We start from the raw sequence: 17,016 nt of genomic DNA, 5'->3' as shown, positions 1-17,016 counted from the left end.
TACCTGGCAGCATCAGCTGTAAGAGTGTCTTCTCATAAGGTTGTTAAGGTCACACACAGTGAACATTTTTATTAATGAAGCATTTTACCCTTTATTATGTTCCTATTACTCTATAATACCCTTCCTTATAACCCCTGTAATAGCTCCATGTAACCCCTCCTATAACTCCTATTGCTACAAATAACCTTTCCCTATAACTCCTATTGCTCCATATAACCCCTCCCTATAATTCCTCCTATTGCTCCATATAACCCTTCTCTATAACTCCTCCTATTGCTCCATATAACCCCTCCCTATAATTCCTCCTATTGCTCCATATAACCCCTCCCTATAACTCCTCCTATTGCTCTATATAACCCTTCTCTATAACTCCTTCTATTCCTACATATAACCCTCCCTGTAACTCCTCCTACTGCTCCATATAACCCCTCCCTATAACTCCTCCTACTGCTCCATATAATCCCTCCCTATAACTCCTCCTATTGCTCCATATAACCCCTCCCTATAACTCCTCCTATTGCTCCATATAACCCCTCCCTATAACTCCGCCTATTGCTCCATATAACCCTCCCTATAACTCCTCCTATTGCTCCATATAACCCCTCCCTATAACTCCGCCTATTGCTCCATATAACCCCTCCCTATAACTCCTCCTGTTGCTCCATATAACCCCTCCCATATAACTCCCCCTAACAAGTACATCCTTAATTATAGTCCCTGCATGCCACTGTCAGTGGGAGAAATGAAATAACCCAGTATTCTGATTCAGTTTAATGAATCACCCAGTCTATAAAATGTTGGCTGTGAGTTGGCTGCAAACCTGAAATTAAAAAGCCTTCATTTCCAATCAACCATTGTTTAGAACCCCCACAGATTTCCTTGCAGATTAATGAAACACTTAATAAGGTGTTTTCTTTTCAACCGAGGAGGTGGCAAACTCCTGTGCTGTGACTCCTGTCCAGCTGCCTTCCACCCATCCTGCCTCAACCTGGAGATGCCTCAAGGGTCCTGGAGCTGCAACGACTGCAGAAGCGGCAAGAAACTGCACTACAAGCAGATTGTGTGGGTCAAGCTGGGCAACTACAGGCAGGTTGAACTATCCGTGTTTTCACGCTGACAATCTATATATCCCTCAATATTGTTTCATGATACTGAGTATCTCTATACATTGATAATGACCAGGCTGCTCTGTATAATGATGCTGAGTATCTCTATACGCTGATAATGACCAGGCTGCTCTGTATAATGGTGCTGAGTATCTCTATACGCTGATAATGACCAGGCTGCTCTGTATAATGGTGCTGAGTATCTCTATACGCTGATAATGACCAGGCTGCTCTGTATAATGGTGCTGAGTATCTCTATACGCTGATACTGACCAGGCTGCTCTGTATAATAATACTGAGTATCTCTATACATTAGTAATGAGCAGGCTGCAGTGTATTGAGTATCACGAGTATGACTATATGCTGCTGCTATAAACAGGCTTACCATGTTTGGATTCCATTTTGTGTAACCTCCCAATGGGATACACGTTTATTCTGCCCCTATAGAGAACCTTTATATTAACTCCTGTTGCCCCACACCCAGCTAAACATCTTGTCTGTGTTAAGGTGGTGGCCTGCAGAGATCTGCAACCCAAGGTCCGTTCCTCTTAATATCCAAGGCCTGAAGCACGACATCGGAGACTTCCCTGTTTTCTTCTTTGGCTCACATGACTATTACTGGGTGCATCAGGGTCGGGTGTTCCCCTATGTAGAAGGGGACAAGAGCTTTGCTGATGGCCAGACCAGTATTAATAAGACATTTAAGAAAGGTAGGTAACCTACTGTGTTTACAGAATACTCTTTCCTTTTATGAAACCTTATCACTCTTTTTTTGACCTTTGAAAAAATACAGATTCATTTGATCCATTCTCTATGAAATCTCTCACCTCCTTAAAATATTATTGACTTGCTTTTGTTCATGGATCATGTACCCAGCCCAGTGATACATTTTCATACTTGATCATGGATCATCTACCCAGCCTAATGGTACCTGCTTAAACTAGCTCATGGATTAAGTACCAATACCAGTGGTACGTTCTTATACTTAATCATGGATCATCTACCCAGCCTAGTGATATTTTCTTATACTTGATCATGGATCATCTACCCAGCCTAGTGATATTTTCTTATACTTGATCATGGATCATCTACCCAGCCCGATTATACGTTCTTATACTTGATCATGGATCATCTACCCAGCCTAGTGATATTTTCTTATACTTGATCATGGATCGTCTACCCAGCAAAATTATACGTTCTTATATTTGATCATGGAGCGTTTACCCAGCCTAGTGATATTTTCTTATACTTGATCATGGATCATCTACCCAGCCCGATTATACGTTCTTATACTTGATCATGGATCATCTACCCAGCCTAGTGGTACGTTCTTACACTTGATCATGGATTATCTACATAGCCTAGTGGTACGTAGGAATTCTTACTTAATATACTATCACAGCGTGACTGTCAGAACTGACTCTCCAGGCTTCTGTAGTTAAGCCATATTGGAGTATCAAACTTGCAAATACAACTGACTCGGGGAGTGGGTTTGGTGGATAGTATGGCATCCCTTCTGTATGGCATCCCTTCTGTAGTACTCTAAGAATGCCAGTATCACTTTAATTCTTCTTTTAAAGGGTAACTTTTAAAAGAAATGATCAGCTATCTTCAAGCTATTTAATCTGAACTACCACTCCTCCCCAAGCAACAACACTGATCTTGTATGACACATTGCTGATGGGACCACACAGTGGTATTTGCAGACAAGTGCCCCCCCTTTATTGTACCAGTCAGGTTACAATTTGTTTTTTGCTTAGAGAGAAATCCAGATCAGTAGCATAACTAGGATTGCATGGGCCTGGGTAACGGACTCGCACTTGGGTCCCCCCCCCCCATCCCCCAGATGCATGCCTCATCCTTAAAGTTCTGTCCTCCATGTTGCACTTTTGTCTCTCTGGTGTGGCCCCAAGGGGGTTTGAGCCAAGGTGCATTCATACCCCATGCACCATCGGTAGTTCCACTACTGATCCAAAACCAACACTGCTCCAGCAGCAGAGTATCAGAGAAGATTAGTGTTGTTGCTAAGCAGGGACCAATTGTCCGCTCTAAATAATTTGCCAGATATTATGTGTATATATATATATATTCTGTAGAATGCTATACCATACCTGAGTAAACAGCCATAGAAGCCCTCTGTGTTTGTAAGATAGCAGCTGCCATATTAGCTTGGTGTGATGTAACTGCTTTCTCCTGTTTGTGTCTCTCACACGATGCTGGCTCATAGCTCTCAGCTCAAATTACAGCGGGGAGGGGGAGGAGGGAGAAGCGAGGGAGGAGAGGAGCAAGCTGAGCATGCTCAAGCCCGAGCCCTGGAGTTTTGGGCTGAGAGAAGGAAGTCTAATAAAGAGAACCATGGGTTCAAAATAGAACAAAGAAATGACGTGTTTTTTTAGGGATGCACCGAATCCCCTTTTTTCGGATTCAGCCGAACCCCGAATCCTTTGTAAAGGATTGAGCTGAATACCAAACTGTATCCTTATTTACATACAGAAGGGTCAAAGAGCGCCCTGAGCTGTGCGCGCAGCGTAAGACTTTCGCTTCAGCTTCCATGTTTATGTTAAGAATTCGGTTCAACCAGGAGCATGGCTTCTGCCGAATCCTGCTGAAAAAGCCCAAATCCCGAACCGAATCCTGGATTCGGTGCAAGGCTATTTTTTTTTTTTGACAGAGGAGCAGCATTCTCCTTCTCCTTTAAAATCATTTTACCCATAGTTCCCTTTGTCATTCCTGTTGTTGCCCCTTCTTTTTGTAAGTTTCTCCAGCTGCCATGCTTTTCCTTTCTCATGCACCCTTTCTGCCATCCTGTCACTCTATGGTTTAGCCTTGGAAGAGGCGGCTAGGAGATTCCAGGAGCTAAAAGCTCAGCGAGAAAGCAAGGAGGCGCTGGAAATAGAGCAGAACTCCAGGAAGCCACCACCTTACAAACACATTAAGGTAGGGAAACCTCAAACTGCTTTTATGATCATGATATTGCCCACAACTATATTATGAATGTTAGATGCTTCCATTGTAGTGACTGACTGAGGGGGAACAATGTGCCAGGCAATTAAAAATCAATTTGTTTTATTCTATCTCCCCCCCCCAGTCCAATAAACCTGTAGGGAAGGTCCAGATCCAACTGGCGGACCTGTCTGAAATCCCTCGCTGTAACTGTCGTCCCACCGATGATACTCCCTGTGGCCTGGACACAGAGTGTCTGAACCGCATGCTGCTGTACGAGTGTCACCCACAGATCTGCCCGGCGGGTGAACATTGCCTCAACCAGAACTTCACCAAACGACTTTACCCAGAGGCGGAGATCTTCATCACAGAACGGAGGGGATGGGGGCTCAGGACCAAGAGGGACATTCGCAAGGTATGGCCTTATTCCGTGTTTAAGCTTTCATTGTTGGTGATGGTAACTTGGGTTCCTCTTGTCTCCACTATGTCCACAAATGTCTCTACAGTAGGTATAGCTGTCATTTTAAGAATTAAGGGACATCTCCTGGGATCATATGATTCACGGTGCACACAAACAAGCCAAGGCACACATACATGCTAGATCACATCAGCCAATGAATGGACAGAGTTCTGTCAGTTACTCCCACACTACTTCCTGTTACAGTTAGAGCTGCATTATTTCCTGTCATCTGATCTCTGAGGGAGCACCCAGCCCATCACTAAATGGCGGCTCAAGGGAAAGGATTTAAAAGGGCAATATGTACTGATATATATTCCAGTTTGGCGAGATTTTTTAATAGGTCACTAAATATGATATAAACTATCTGCTGGTTCATTCTGGTGGTAAAGTTTTCCTTTAAACTATTATGTGGGTTTTGAAACATAATTAACATGTTTTACATTCATTTTGCCCCAACCCCTGTTGAATTAAATTTTTCTTCCTCCCCCCTCAAAGGGTGAGTTTGTGAATGAATACGTTGGGGAGCTGATCGATGAGGAGGAGTGTAGGCAGCGAATGAAGCGTGCCCATGAAAATGGCACCACCAATTTTTACTTGCTCACTGTCACCAAGGTACGGGCAAATCCGCTTACTGATAATGGAAAGAGATTCAACATCATAGTACTCATTATATATGTATTATACTGTGCACCCAACTACATTTTTAAAATTCCTACTATAGTAAAAATCTAGGCCTTCAGATCTGTGCACTTGAACTTGCCATGTTGGATCTTTTTAGGGCATTTTGTGAGTGTCAGTGGCACTGCACATGCTCAGTGTTCTCCAGGCAGCTGTTGAGAAGCTTAGTCTAGGGGTTGTCAAGCAAAAATGAGGTTCACCTGTCATAAAAGCTGATGCTACAGGGCTGATTATTCACCGAGCCTGTATCTAGAAAAGATGCAGAGCCCTACAAATTACAATATGCATTTATCTTACCAGGACTATCTCCGTATTCGCGACGTAGGTAAAGACGTAAAAGTAAAATGTTGTTGAGTTTACCTCCAAGATAACCAAATAAGTGTGGCCAATTAGTTTGTGGTTTTTCCCACCTGTCTCTAGGATCGCATCATAGATGCTGGGCCCAAAGGCAACTATTCTCGCTTCATGAACCACAGCTGCAATCCCAACTGTGAGACGCAGAAATGGACGGTGAATGGGGATGTGAGAGTCGGGTTATTTGCCCTATGTGACATACCTAAAGGTATTTTATTCTTTTAAATAGATCTATTGACTGCAACAACCTCCTGTTGTGTAATTCTCCCTGTTTCTACTGGGGATAGAGAGACTCAGCTCAATAAGATTCCATACACAATCTAATTGTATGTATGTGTGTTTCCATACTCTTTGATTGATACAAATTGCTTTGATTTAATCTCCTTGTGGTGTAGTAACTCATGTACAGTACATTGCAAGACTTGTGCAGGTCTGGGCTTTATAAATGTCCACCTAGGCCGCAATTGGTGCAAGTTGGTTGAGTTGCACCCTTGGTTGACACCCTGCCTATAAACTTGTTCATGTGAGTGTAAAATGCACACATAGCAGTGCAAGATGTATCACACAGGGGGAATTAACCTGTGCAGCCAAGCAAGTGTCCAGCAGCCACTGTGGGCTCTGTCGGGTGAAGATTTTGGGGAACCCTTAACACTACAGCTGCTTTTTTTACTTTTATATGTCATGCATAGTACTGGCAGCAGATTAACTCCTATTGGCTGTGTCTCCTGTCAGTCTGACACTGCTTCCTGTACCTGTGAGTGCTGCAAATCTAAATGTTAGATTAGTGATATGCTGAGTCTGTTTTCCTATGCCGATGCAAGGGAGAAATTAGCCAATGGCCTTTCAATTTATGCGACTAGTTAGAGTGCAGAAGCAACCAATAGGAATACAATAGGCATGCAAGCATATAGGAAGTTCTCAGTGTGTCAGGTTCAAAATAGGCAACTCCTATCCCTTCAGAAAACTGTTCAGTGAGATGGGAGAAAGACTGTAAAAGTAGCTTTTTACAGTGGCTTTTTACCTTTTTTTTAATGGAATATAGATTAAAGGTGAACAACATCTTTAAAAGTGAACCACCCCTTTAAGAAATGAACTTGTAATGGAGAGTGAGTGATTGTGTGGTCACAGCCTCATTACACCCCCACCTAATGGTTAGCGAGTCCTTGATTAATGTATGATTTATGGATTGTAGGTAACGGGTGACTTTTTCTAAGGGTACACAGCCGATCATAAATGTTGGAACCCCCTGTCACTCCTCAGAATGAATTGTTTCCCAACCTTTTAATCCTTACAGGGGCCGAGTTGACGTTTAATTACAACCTGGACTGTTTAGGGAATGGTCGGAGGGAGTGCCATTGTGGAGCGGAAAATTGCAGCGGGTTTTTAGGAGTAAGGCCAAAGGTAAGTGCCACATGTATCCTTATTGCTTTCCAGCTATACCTGGCTTTGCATGCTGTTTTATTGATTACCCAGGGTGTTCCAGTGGCCTATATACCTTGCAGCATGTCACCGCCCTACTAAAGTGTTCCAGTTCATATAACCATTGTAGCTAGAAACAGAATAGTATATCAATCCTTTCCAAAACCTCCACTATCAAACTTCATTTTTTCACTCCGATCCTTGTCTATACAGACAGCTTGTGCAACGGCAACAGAGGAAAGGTCCAAAAACGCTCGTCTGAAGGCGAAGAAGCGGAAACTGAAGACGGAGCAGAAGCAAATGCACGAAGATTTCTGTTTCCGCTGTGGGGACGGAGGCGAGCTGGTGATGTGCGATAAGAGGGACTGTCCGAAAGCTTATCACCTCCTCTGCCTTAACTTGACACAACCTCCATATGGTAAAAGCAAAGAATGCACAAACAGCACGTGTTATCAGCTTGTACATTTGGTTTCAGTTGCTTTTTGCTTATTATTTGTGCAGAAGGTTGTTATGTCCCCACTTACAACAATGTTCTGCTCATCTGAATATCACGCAGTGAAATGCCATCACAGCTCTACAGGCCGACAGCTGGCCGAGCCCTCAAGGATTTGATCAGCCTGATTTGGCCACCACTTAGCTGGCCGTACAAGAATCCATCTGATTGGTTGACAGTGTTGCCAAACAAGGGCATATTTGTCAAATGTGCTCACCCAATGCTAGGCCAAAAAGTAATTTTTCTTTAAGAGATCCAGCACTTTAATAGAGGTGTCATTCTGAGAAGCTCTTTCCAGGGTATAGGTAAAGTATCAAGCATAAAAGGACATGTGACTGCACTGATCAGGCCACACAAAAGGTATCATTTTTTGCAAAAGAAATGTTCTTTATAATAAAGTAGGCTTCTGCTGGTATAATAGATGTTTTTGTCCGTTATCAAGGTTATTTATTGTACATGTATAGGTGCACTCTCTCTCTCTGTTTAAAATGTTTATTTAATGTTCCAAATTATGGAAAGATCCCTTAAAGGAGAAGAAAAGGTAAAGACTAAGTAAGCTTTATCAGAAAGGTCTATGTAAATACAGCCATAAGCACTCACTGAGTCCTCTATCAAAAGAAACGCAGGATTTCTTGTCTCCTTTTTTGTGAACATGTTGTTTGGGTGTCTGACTTCCTCTCTCAGACAAAGCCTTCATTCCCTGGGCCAGAGTCTGTGCAGTTCTCTCCTCTCTCCCCCCTCCCATAAGAATGCTAAGGACACCCTCCCCCCTCCCTTAGGAATGTGTGATCTGAGCTATAACAGCTAGACTGCAAACAGGAAGCTATTTAAAATGGCAGCTGCTGTCTTAAGCAAATGGAGAAAGCTTCTAGGGCTCTTTACTCAGGTATGGTAAAGCTTTCTGCTAATAAATATAGTGTTCTAGGTGGCACTAATGTGGCAAATCTATTGGCAGTAAATTGCCAAAATGACTTTCCTTCTCCTTCAATCAGGAAGCCTGTATATAGATATTTCTTTTAATATATATATTGCTGACCCCATCCTTTTGTCCTACTGTAGGGAAATGGGATTGTCCGTGGCACCAGTGTGACATTTGTGGAGCTGCTTCCTCGTCTTTCTGTGACTTCTGCCCAGCATCCTTCTGCCGGGAGCATGAGAAAGGGTCACTGACTTCTTCAGCCCTGGAAGGGAGATTCTGCTGCTCTGACCATGACCCTAGGCGCCCCCTGGCCAATGGGCATAGGAACAAGATCAGATGTAAAACAGAGAGCGATGACTCCTTGTACACCCCACAGTTTTAAAGCAGGTGTTGCACTTACTAAACTTCCCCCCCACAGGACAAGAAATTTCTCCCCGTTGCTATGGATACAAAAAGTGCACACCCCACATTTTAAACGTGCGCAGCAGGATTGGATCGTCCATGTCCTTTCTGTGTCTCTTTTGTCGTTCTTGGCGCTCTTTATGGTTCCTTTTGTTTTCATTTTTTTTTTTACTGGTGAAATCTGTTTCCTCATTTTTTTTTTCCCCCCAAGGTTGTGGTAAGCAGATGTTGTATTTATTCTATTTATTATATTTTTATTATTCTTTTCTGGATTATAAAAAGAAAAACAAAAAAAAAAAAGTCTGGCGCAGGTAACCTGCTTCTTGGAATTCCGTACTGAAGAAAAGATGGAGCGACATTGGGGGAAAAAGTTATGGTCGGATATGGACGAACCGCCTCTATTCCAGAGTATTCCGGAAAGGACTCGCAGTGGGAATAAAAAGGCACTTACTCCGCTGGCACTTCAAGAGCATTCGTTGAAGGATGTGCATTTCCGTCGCCATTCAGTAAAGTGACGTCCATTTTCTAGAAACAAAACAAGGGAAAAGGGCGGCTTCCGAACCCGGTGTCACTTTCTGGAGGATTATATGAAGAATTCAAACTATGTTCCGTGCCGCTCCCATATTGAGAAGTGAAGTCGAAATGGCAAACCTCCCGTCACTTCCTGCATTCGTATAAGAGGACAAAATGGTCCCCACCCCCCCAAAATAGAACATGTTGTTTCTGGAGTATCAATAAGCGAAACATTTTGGCAACTTTACTTTTCAAAGGATTATCAGTTTAAATTTACATTTTGGTGCTTTCATTCCACGTGACAAAACCGTCAACAGCGGCAAGAAAATCCGTAAGGAATGTTGGGGTTATTCACAAATGTAGGTGCTTTTTGTTTGTGTTAAGGCACTGCGCTGATCAAAGCGGATTGGTTGCTGTGAGTTACAGCACTGGTGCGCATTTAGGTTATTCTTTGCCCCCTGTTGTTCTGTCTGGGTGGCCTTTATAGCAAGGCAAAAGCATCTCCTGACTTCCGTCTCCATAGAACTGAGCAGAGAATCATCAGGAGAAACTTCCTGCATCAGTAATTTTATGTTTTTGACGTTCTTTCCAGCCAACCGCCTAGACAGAATGGGGGGGGCACTCATGTTATACTTTCATTCATATTAGCAGAGTAAAAACTGAGGTTCTACAGCCCTACGTTACAAGTTCTTTGGGTAGTTCACCTTTAAATTAACGTTTAGTATCATGTAAACAATAATATTCTGATTCAGTTTGCAACTGGTCTTTCATTTTTTATGGTTTTTCAGTTGTTTATCTTTCTGTTCACCCCCTTTCCAGTTTGGTATTTCAGCAACCATCTGGTTACTAGGGTCTTATTTTCCCTAGCTACCAGGCAGTGGTTTGAGTAAGATGCTGGAATAAGTATAAGGAATGGGACTGAATAGGTAGATAAGTAATACAAAGCAATAGTTTTTGCCTGCTGGGGTCCTTGGCCCCCATCTAAAAGCTGGAAAGAGGCAGAAGAGGAAGGCAAATCACTCCAAAACTGAAGACCAACTAAATAATGAAGACCAATTGCAAAACTGCTAGGAATAGGTCTTTCTATAATATACTAAAAGCTCACTTAAAGATGAACCACCCTTTTAACACCCCTAATTCGACCATTATCCATAACTGGATACCTACAAAAGTGCTGCCCTTCCATTTGCCCTGGAAGCCCTCTTAATTACATCATTGTTTGAAGGAGACGCTCAGTAGTTTAAGAAAAAAATTGTGCATTTGGTCTTCAGTGTTATTTTCCGACCTAGCAACCTATAGCAACCAATAAGATGTTGGCTTTGAAAAAGGTGGCCAGTAAATGCATTTCCTCAACCCTAACAAAGACCTGTAAGTTAGTTGCTCATGTGACCTGCGAGACCCATTTACAGCCCATATTCCCTATCTATTAGTCACGCTGTACCTCGTAACTGTGCAATATTGTCACTATTCCATACACACCCTGGCTCATCTACAGTCTAATCCCATAGTATGTACCTAAATGTTACAGCCCAGATTCCTGAATAGCAGCAACACCCCCTTTCTTCTAAGCACTTTGGGTGGCCATTTTGAAATGCAATTGCCTTTCCTGTCAGAATGGAGGTAGCGTTTACTCACGGCTGTTTGCAGGATATGCACTTACTAGCTTAGGCTAACAACATGGCAAAGTGCTCTTGTCTCTGCAAGTCTTTCCTTTATGCCCATTGGACCAGAAAGGGAGAGGAAGAGTCCAAACAACGGGGAGAAGTTTGTATTTTCCTATTTGATTTCATGCTATCCCCCCCCTTTTTTGGTTCTATCATAACTTATATCATAATATGGGGCACCCCTTGTGTGTTTATTCCTTAATTCCAACATATACAGGCGGGTAACTCGCTCGCTGTTGAAGGAATATAGCGGACTAAACACGGGCAGATGTTGGCCATTATGGGCAGATATCTGCTTCCCATTACAGGGCCACACAGCCCAATTCTAAACAGATTCATTCCAGACGTTGGGTCTGCCTTTCAGCTACAAGCAGGTCTTCAGGTTGCTTAGTCTCTGGCCTTTGTGCATAATCATGGGGTGACAGTGAGCAGTGAGTGGTAACAAAAAATAATGCAATGGAGCATCCATAATGAGGTGATATTGTGCCAAACACACCAGCCTTTTCAGTAACTGGGTTTGTATGTGCGGGAGGGGGTTGTTTATTCGATTTTCTATTGTGTTTTTCCTCTGTTATGTGCCAATTTTACGATTGTACAGGTTCGTTGTATTGATCATGCTCCTGCTGTTATTTTATTGGGTAATGTTTCTTGCAGTGTTAGTGCGTTTCTTTTCTTGTGTGTGATAGCCACGCCCACGGGCCCCTTTACACTAACGACAACCTCTAGATGCTGCTATTGCAAAACCGATTGCCAGTTTATCAAGGTTTGGCTTCCTTTAATGGCCGTGGGTACGAGGGATGTGATTGATTCTCAATTCTCATGGAACAGGAACGTTTCCTTTTTCAGATACTCTGCCCCCCATGCCAATTTGTCTTTAAAGGCACGAAAAAAATTCTTTATGTGTAAAAATCTTCGTTTAAAAAGAAAAAAGTTCTATTTGATAGAATGCTGTAGAATATTAGGGTGTTTGTGCTGTGTGAAGCCACTAGGTGGTGCTGTATGGGGTGGTGAGACGTGATGTGCGGGTCGACCCCACCTGACCCTAAAGGTTCCCATACATGCCCAGATTCTAGCTGCGGATATTTTGTCCCTTAGACCGATTGGGCAGCTAATCGGCCCGTGTATGGGCACTACGACGGGCCTGCCTGCCCAGATATCGATCAGGCAGGTAAAAAAATCTAGTCAGATCGGGGACCGCATCGGCTCGTTGATGCTGTCCCCGAACCAACTTTGCCTATACCTGTCATTATAATTCGATCGTTTGGCCCCAGGGCCAAACAATCCAATTACCTTGGATTCTCCCGATATCGCCCACCCGTAGGTGGGGATATCGGGAGAAGATCTGCTCGCTTGGTGACATCACCAAGCGAGCAGATCTGAAGGTGTATGGGCATCTTAACCCGTGGCTCCCAACCCGCGCCCAACCTGACCCAGCAAGGCTCCTGTATTTATCGACCTGCCCATCTGTGATGTCACAAAGGGGGTGTAACCTATATAAATATAGGTTGCCAGAGGCAGAAGCTGGGCAAAGTATGGTGGAGGACGGAAGGGAGGACTCAGCCCAAACCCACCCACAAAAACCGTGCAAAGGGCGGCCCTCCTGCGGGTCCCAGGCCGGCCCTCACATGACTAGTAAGGAGGCGTAATTAGGTCTGCGCAGACCGGGCTTGAAAATACATAGAAGTTCTGCAATGATGTTACTCTAAATCTGGTTGCATCTTACTATAGTGCTGCTTGATGGGTTTGGGTCATGGAAAGGGTCTATTTTATTTAAAGGGCAACTCCACCCAACGACACTTTGTTTGCCTAGTGAAATAAAATTGAATTCTAAGCATCTTTCCAATATACATTCATTACAAATGTTCAGTGGTTTTAAGGTTATTTCTAAATCTAATTGCAATGAAAATCAGCATGTAAAGCCGTCACCATGGTTTTGTCAGGCCGGGAAGAAAATGGCTTCCCCGTTACATTGCTTGTTACATTGTTTCAGGAGCAGGAAGGGACAGACGAATGCTGCTCTCACTCGCATTTATATTAAATAATTCTAAAACCCCTTTAAATAAGTTAAAAAGACCCTGCAATGTAAATATAAATTGACAGTATAAAACATTCCTGAGCATCCAAAGCCTCTCTTTGGCGTTTCCCTTTTTGTTTCTACAGGACAGTAAGAGCACAGTACTCCAACTGGTGCCTTCCCACACACCTACCTCTCTCTGCCAGCTCACCCCGCCCCCCGTGCCCCTAGTAACCGGATATGCTCTAAATGTCACCGCGTAGAGGAACAAAGCATTATGGTGCTGAGGGTAGTTGTTTTGCACGTAGGCTTTACATTGTACCCAAAGTGTGTGTGTTGTACTGACAATTTTGTTCAGATTTATTGACTTTGTGACTTGGAGAGACACAACAATTGGGGGTGAAGGGGTGGTCACCCCATTTCAGTTTCACACAGCAGTAGGTTTATTGGCAGCACCATTACTTACATGTCGGAAATAACTGAAATATATTTTGCACTTTCTCCCCCCGTCTTCGGATGATTTGCGCACAATCGCTCTCATGTAAAATGTATGATTGTTTTTTTTTTTTGTTTAAGTGTAGGAAGTAATTATGGTGTCTTCGTCTGTTAAAGCAGTAAATGGAGCGTAAAAATGGCCATAGAATAAATATTCCCTATGTCACAGGAAGTAATTATGGTGTCTTCCTCTGTTAAAGCAGTAAACGGAGTGTAAAGCTGGCCATAGAATAACCATTCCCCATGTCACAGGAAGTAATTATGGTGTCTTCATCTGTTAAAGTAGTAAACGGAGTGTAAAGCTGGCCATAGCATTACCATCCTCCGTGTCACAGGAAGTAATTATGGTGTCTTCCTCTGTTAAAGCAGTAAACGGAGCGTAAAGCTGGCCATAGCATAACCATTCCCCATGTCACAGGAAGTAATTATGGTGTCTTCGTCTGTTAAAGTAGTAAACGGAGTGTAAAGCTGGCCATAGAATAACCATTCCCCATGTCACAGGAAGTAATTATGGTGTCTTCATCTGTTAAAGTAGTAAACGGAGCGTAAAGCTGGCCATAGAATAACCATTCCCCATGTCGCAGGAAGTAATTAAGGTGTCTTCATCTGTTAAAGTAGTAAACAGAGCATAAAGCGGGCCATAGAATAACCATCCCGTGTCACAGGAAGTAATTATGGTGTCTTCGTCTGTTAAAGAAGTAAACGGAGTGTAAAGCTGGCCATAGAATAACCATCCCCTGTGTCACAGGAAGTAATTATGGTGTATTTGTCTGATAAAGTAGTAAATGGAGCGTAAAGCTGGCCATAGAATAACCATCCCGTGTCACAGGAAGTAATTATGGTGTCTTCATCTGTTAAAGTAGTAAACGGAGTGTAAAGCTGGCCATAGCATTACCATCCTCCGTGTCACAGGAAGTAATTATGGTGTCTTCCTCTGTTAAAGCAGTAAACGGAGCGTAAAGCTGGCCATAGCATTACCATTCCCCATGTCACAGGAAGTAATTATGGTGTCTTCGTCTGTTAAAGTAGTAAACGGAGTGTAAAGCTGGCCATAGAATAACCATTCCCCATGTCACAGGAAGTAATTATGGTGTCTTCGTCTGTTAAAGTAGTAAACGGAGTGTAAAGCTGGCCATAGAATAACCATCCCGTGTCACAGGAAGTAATTATGGTGTCTTCCTCTGTTAAAGTAGTAAACGGAGTGTAAAGCTGGCCATAGCATTACCATCCTCCGTGTCACAGGAAGTAATTATGGTGTCTTCCTCTGTTAAAGCAGTAAACGGAGCGTAAAGCTGGCCATAGCATAACCATTCCCCATGTCACAGGAAGTAATTATGGTGTCTTCGTCTGTTAAAGTAGTAAACGGAGTGTAAAGCTGGCCATAGAATAACCATTCCCCATGTCACAGGAAGTAATTATGGTGTCTTCATCTGTTAAAGTAGTAAACGGAGCGTAAAGCTGGCCATAGAATAACCATTCCCCATGTCACAGGAAGTAATTAAGGTGTCTTCATCTGAAGTAGTAAATGGAGCATAAAGCTGGCCATAGAATAACCATCCCTTGTCACAGAAAGTAATTATGGTGTCTTCATCTGTTAAAGTAGTAAATGGAGTGTAAAGCTGGCCATAGCATTACCATCCTCCGTGTCACAGGAAGTAATTATGGTGTCTTCCTCTGATAAAGTAGTAAACGGAGTGTAAAGCTGGCCATAGAATAACCATCCCCCGTGTCACAGGAAGTAATTATGGTGTCTTCATCTGTTAAAGTAGTAAACGGAGTGTAAAGCTGGCCATAGCATTACCATCCTCCGTGTCACAGGAAGTAATTATGGTGTCTTCATCTGTTAAAGTAGTAAACGGAGTGTAAAGCTGGCCATAGCATTACCATCCTCCGTGTCACAGGAAGTAATTATGGTGTCTTCATCTGATAAAGTAGTAAACGGAGTGTAAAGCTGGCCATAGCATTACCATCCTCCGTGTCACAGGAAGTAATTATGGTGTCTTCCTCTGATAAAGTAGTAAACGGAGTGTAAAGCTGGCCATAGAATAACCATCCCCCGTGTCACAGGAAGTAATTATGGTGTCTTCATCTGTTAAAGTAGTAAACGGAGTGTAAAGCTGGCCATAGCATTACCATCCTCCGTGTCACAGGAAGTAATTATGGTGTCTTCCTCTGATAAAGTAGTAAACGGAGTGTAAAGCTGGCCATAGCATTACCATCCTCCGTGTCACAGGAAGTAATTATGGTGTCTTCCTCTGATAAAGTAGTAAACGGAGTGTAAAGCTGGCCATAGCATAACCATTCCCCATGTCACAGGAAGTAATTATGTAAACGGAGCGCAAAGCTGGCCATAGAATAACCATTACCCATGGAATATATGAATTCCCCATGATATATGAATAGGAGAGGCCTGAACAGAAGAAAAGTAATAAAAAGTAACAGTAACAATAAAACTGTAGCCTCACAGAGCAATAGTTTTTTGCTGCCGGGGTCAGTGACCCCCATTTGAAAGCTGCAAAGAGTCAGAAGAAGCAGGCAAATAATTTAAAAACTATAAAAAAATAAATAACGAAGACCAATTAAAAAGTATTTAGGAGAACTGACTTCAATATCCACCTATAAAAAGCTGCATTTGTTTGCACTAATATATATATATGTGCTGTACCGAGGTACTAGGTTCCAGTCTCTCCTCCCAAGTATTAGGCCAAGGGGCTTCGTGTTTCAGTTAACTGATGACATTAATGTTTGTGTATATATTGAATACACACATCCCGTGGGTGTTCCCGTGGCCCCCTATCATTCTCTGTGTGATCCCTCTTCTATATATGAGTCAGCCCAGGTTCCTATTAACATCCTACTGGATGAATGGACACTGAGTGTCATTCATTGGTTGTTGGCAGTTGTAGTCCAACAAGACCCAAAGGGCAGCAGATTGAACTTTAATCCCCCGTATGTAGTTAAAGGCACTTTGTTTGCCCAGGAGCACTAACCCCTAGCAACCAATAAGATGTTTGCTTTTAAACAGGTGACCAGTAAATGCTGATTGGTTGTTGTGGGTTACTCTTCCTGGGCAAACTAAGTCCCAAGGCACTTGGAGCAGATGCCCTGCCGATATTTTTATTTGACACTACGATGATTCCATTCCATTTACTCCCAGGCTGCGGGGCCACTTTACCAGATGGAAAAAAAACAGCCTGCAGAGCTTACGTCCCACGTACCTTGGGCCTAAATCCTCCTTACCAAGTCCCCTTGGAGTACTGTGACCTGTAGGAAGTTACAGGGGTGCATCTTTTTTTTTTTTTTTTTTTTCTTTTAATACTTGAGTGACGTCACAACGGTACAGCAATATAAACGCACCATTGTGACATCACAACATCACTCTATTGATATATACTTGAAATGATAACAGTATTAGCGTTTCTCATGTATTGTACCTTGTATACGCAAGTCCCATATACAGCACGCATGTATTTACAGTATACAGTACCCTGCAGCCCCTTCGCCCTTACAGTTCCCCCAAGGACTCGGCACATATACTCCTGGGTGGGTCCAGCTC

At 42.9% G+C, this 17,016-nt stretch overlaps 1 protein-coding gene across 11 annotated transcripts in view; it reads left to right on the top strand.

Moving 5' to 3' along the window:
- The window catches only part of nsd3 (nuclear receptor binding SET domain protein 3), a 70,319-nt gene extending 58,457 nt beyond the window's left edge, over positions 1-11,862 (top strand). For 4 of the 11 annotated variants that reach the window (XM_031897697.1, XM_031897694.1, XM_031897696.1 and 1 more), the window contains 9 exons: positions 930-1,086; positions 1,614-1,816; positions 3,931-4,043; positions 4,195-4,464; positions 5,005-5,121; positions 5,608-5,749; positions 6,836-6,942; positions 7,174-7,378; positions 8,513-11,862. In XM_031897697.1, coding sequence (XP_031753557.1) covers positions 930-1,086; positions 1,614-1,816; positions 3,931-4,043; positions 4,195-4,464; positions 5,005-5,121; positions 5,608-5,749; positions 6,836-6,942; positions 7,174-7,378; positions 8,513-8,754 — 1,556 coding nt within the window. In that variant the 3' untranslated portion in view covers positions 8,755-11,862. Of the gene's footprint in view, positions 1-926; positions 1,087-1,613; positions 1,817-3,930; positions 4,044-4,194; positions 4,465-5,004; positions 5,122-5,607; positions 5,750-6,835; positions 6,943-7,173; positions 7,379-8,512 lie in introns of those variants that run through there. The other 7 variants (XM_031897693.1, XM_031897695.1, NM_001375338.1 and 4 more) reach the window with 6 other exon arrangements.
- The last annotated feature ends 5,154 nt before the right edge of the window (positions 11,863-17,016 follow it).

This window comes from Xenopus tropicalis, chromosome 3 (assembly GCF_000004195.4).
Source record: "Xenopus tropicalis strain Nigerian chromosome 3, UCB_Xtro_10.0, whole genome shotgun sequence".
NCBI lineage: Eukaryota > Metazoa > Chordata > Amphibia > Anura > Pipidae > Xenopus > Xenopus tropicalis.
Note: the sequence above shows the minus strand (reverse complement) of the source record. Positions and strands in the feature narration are given on the sequence as shown.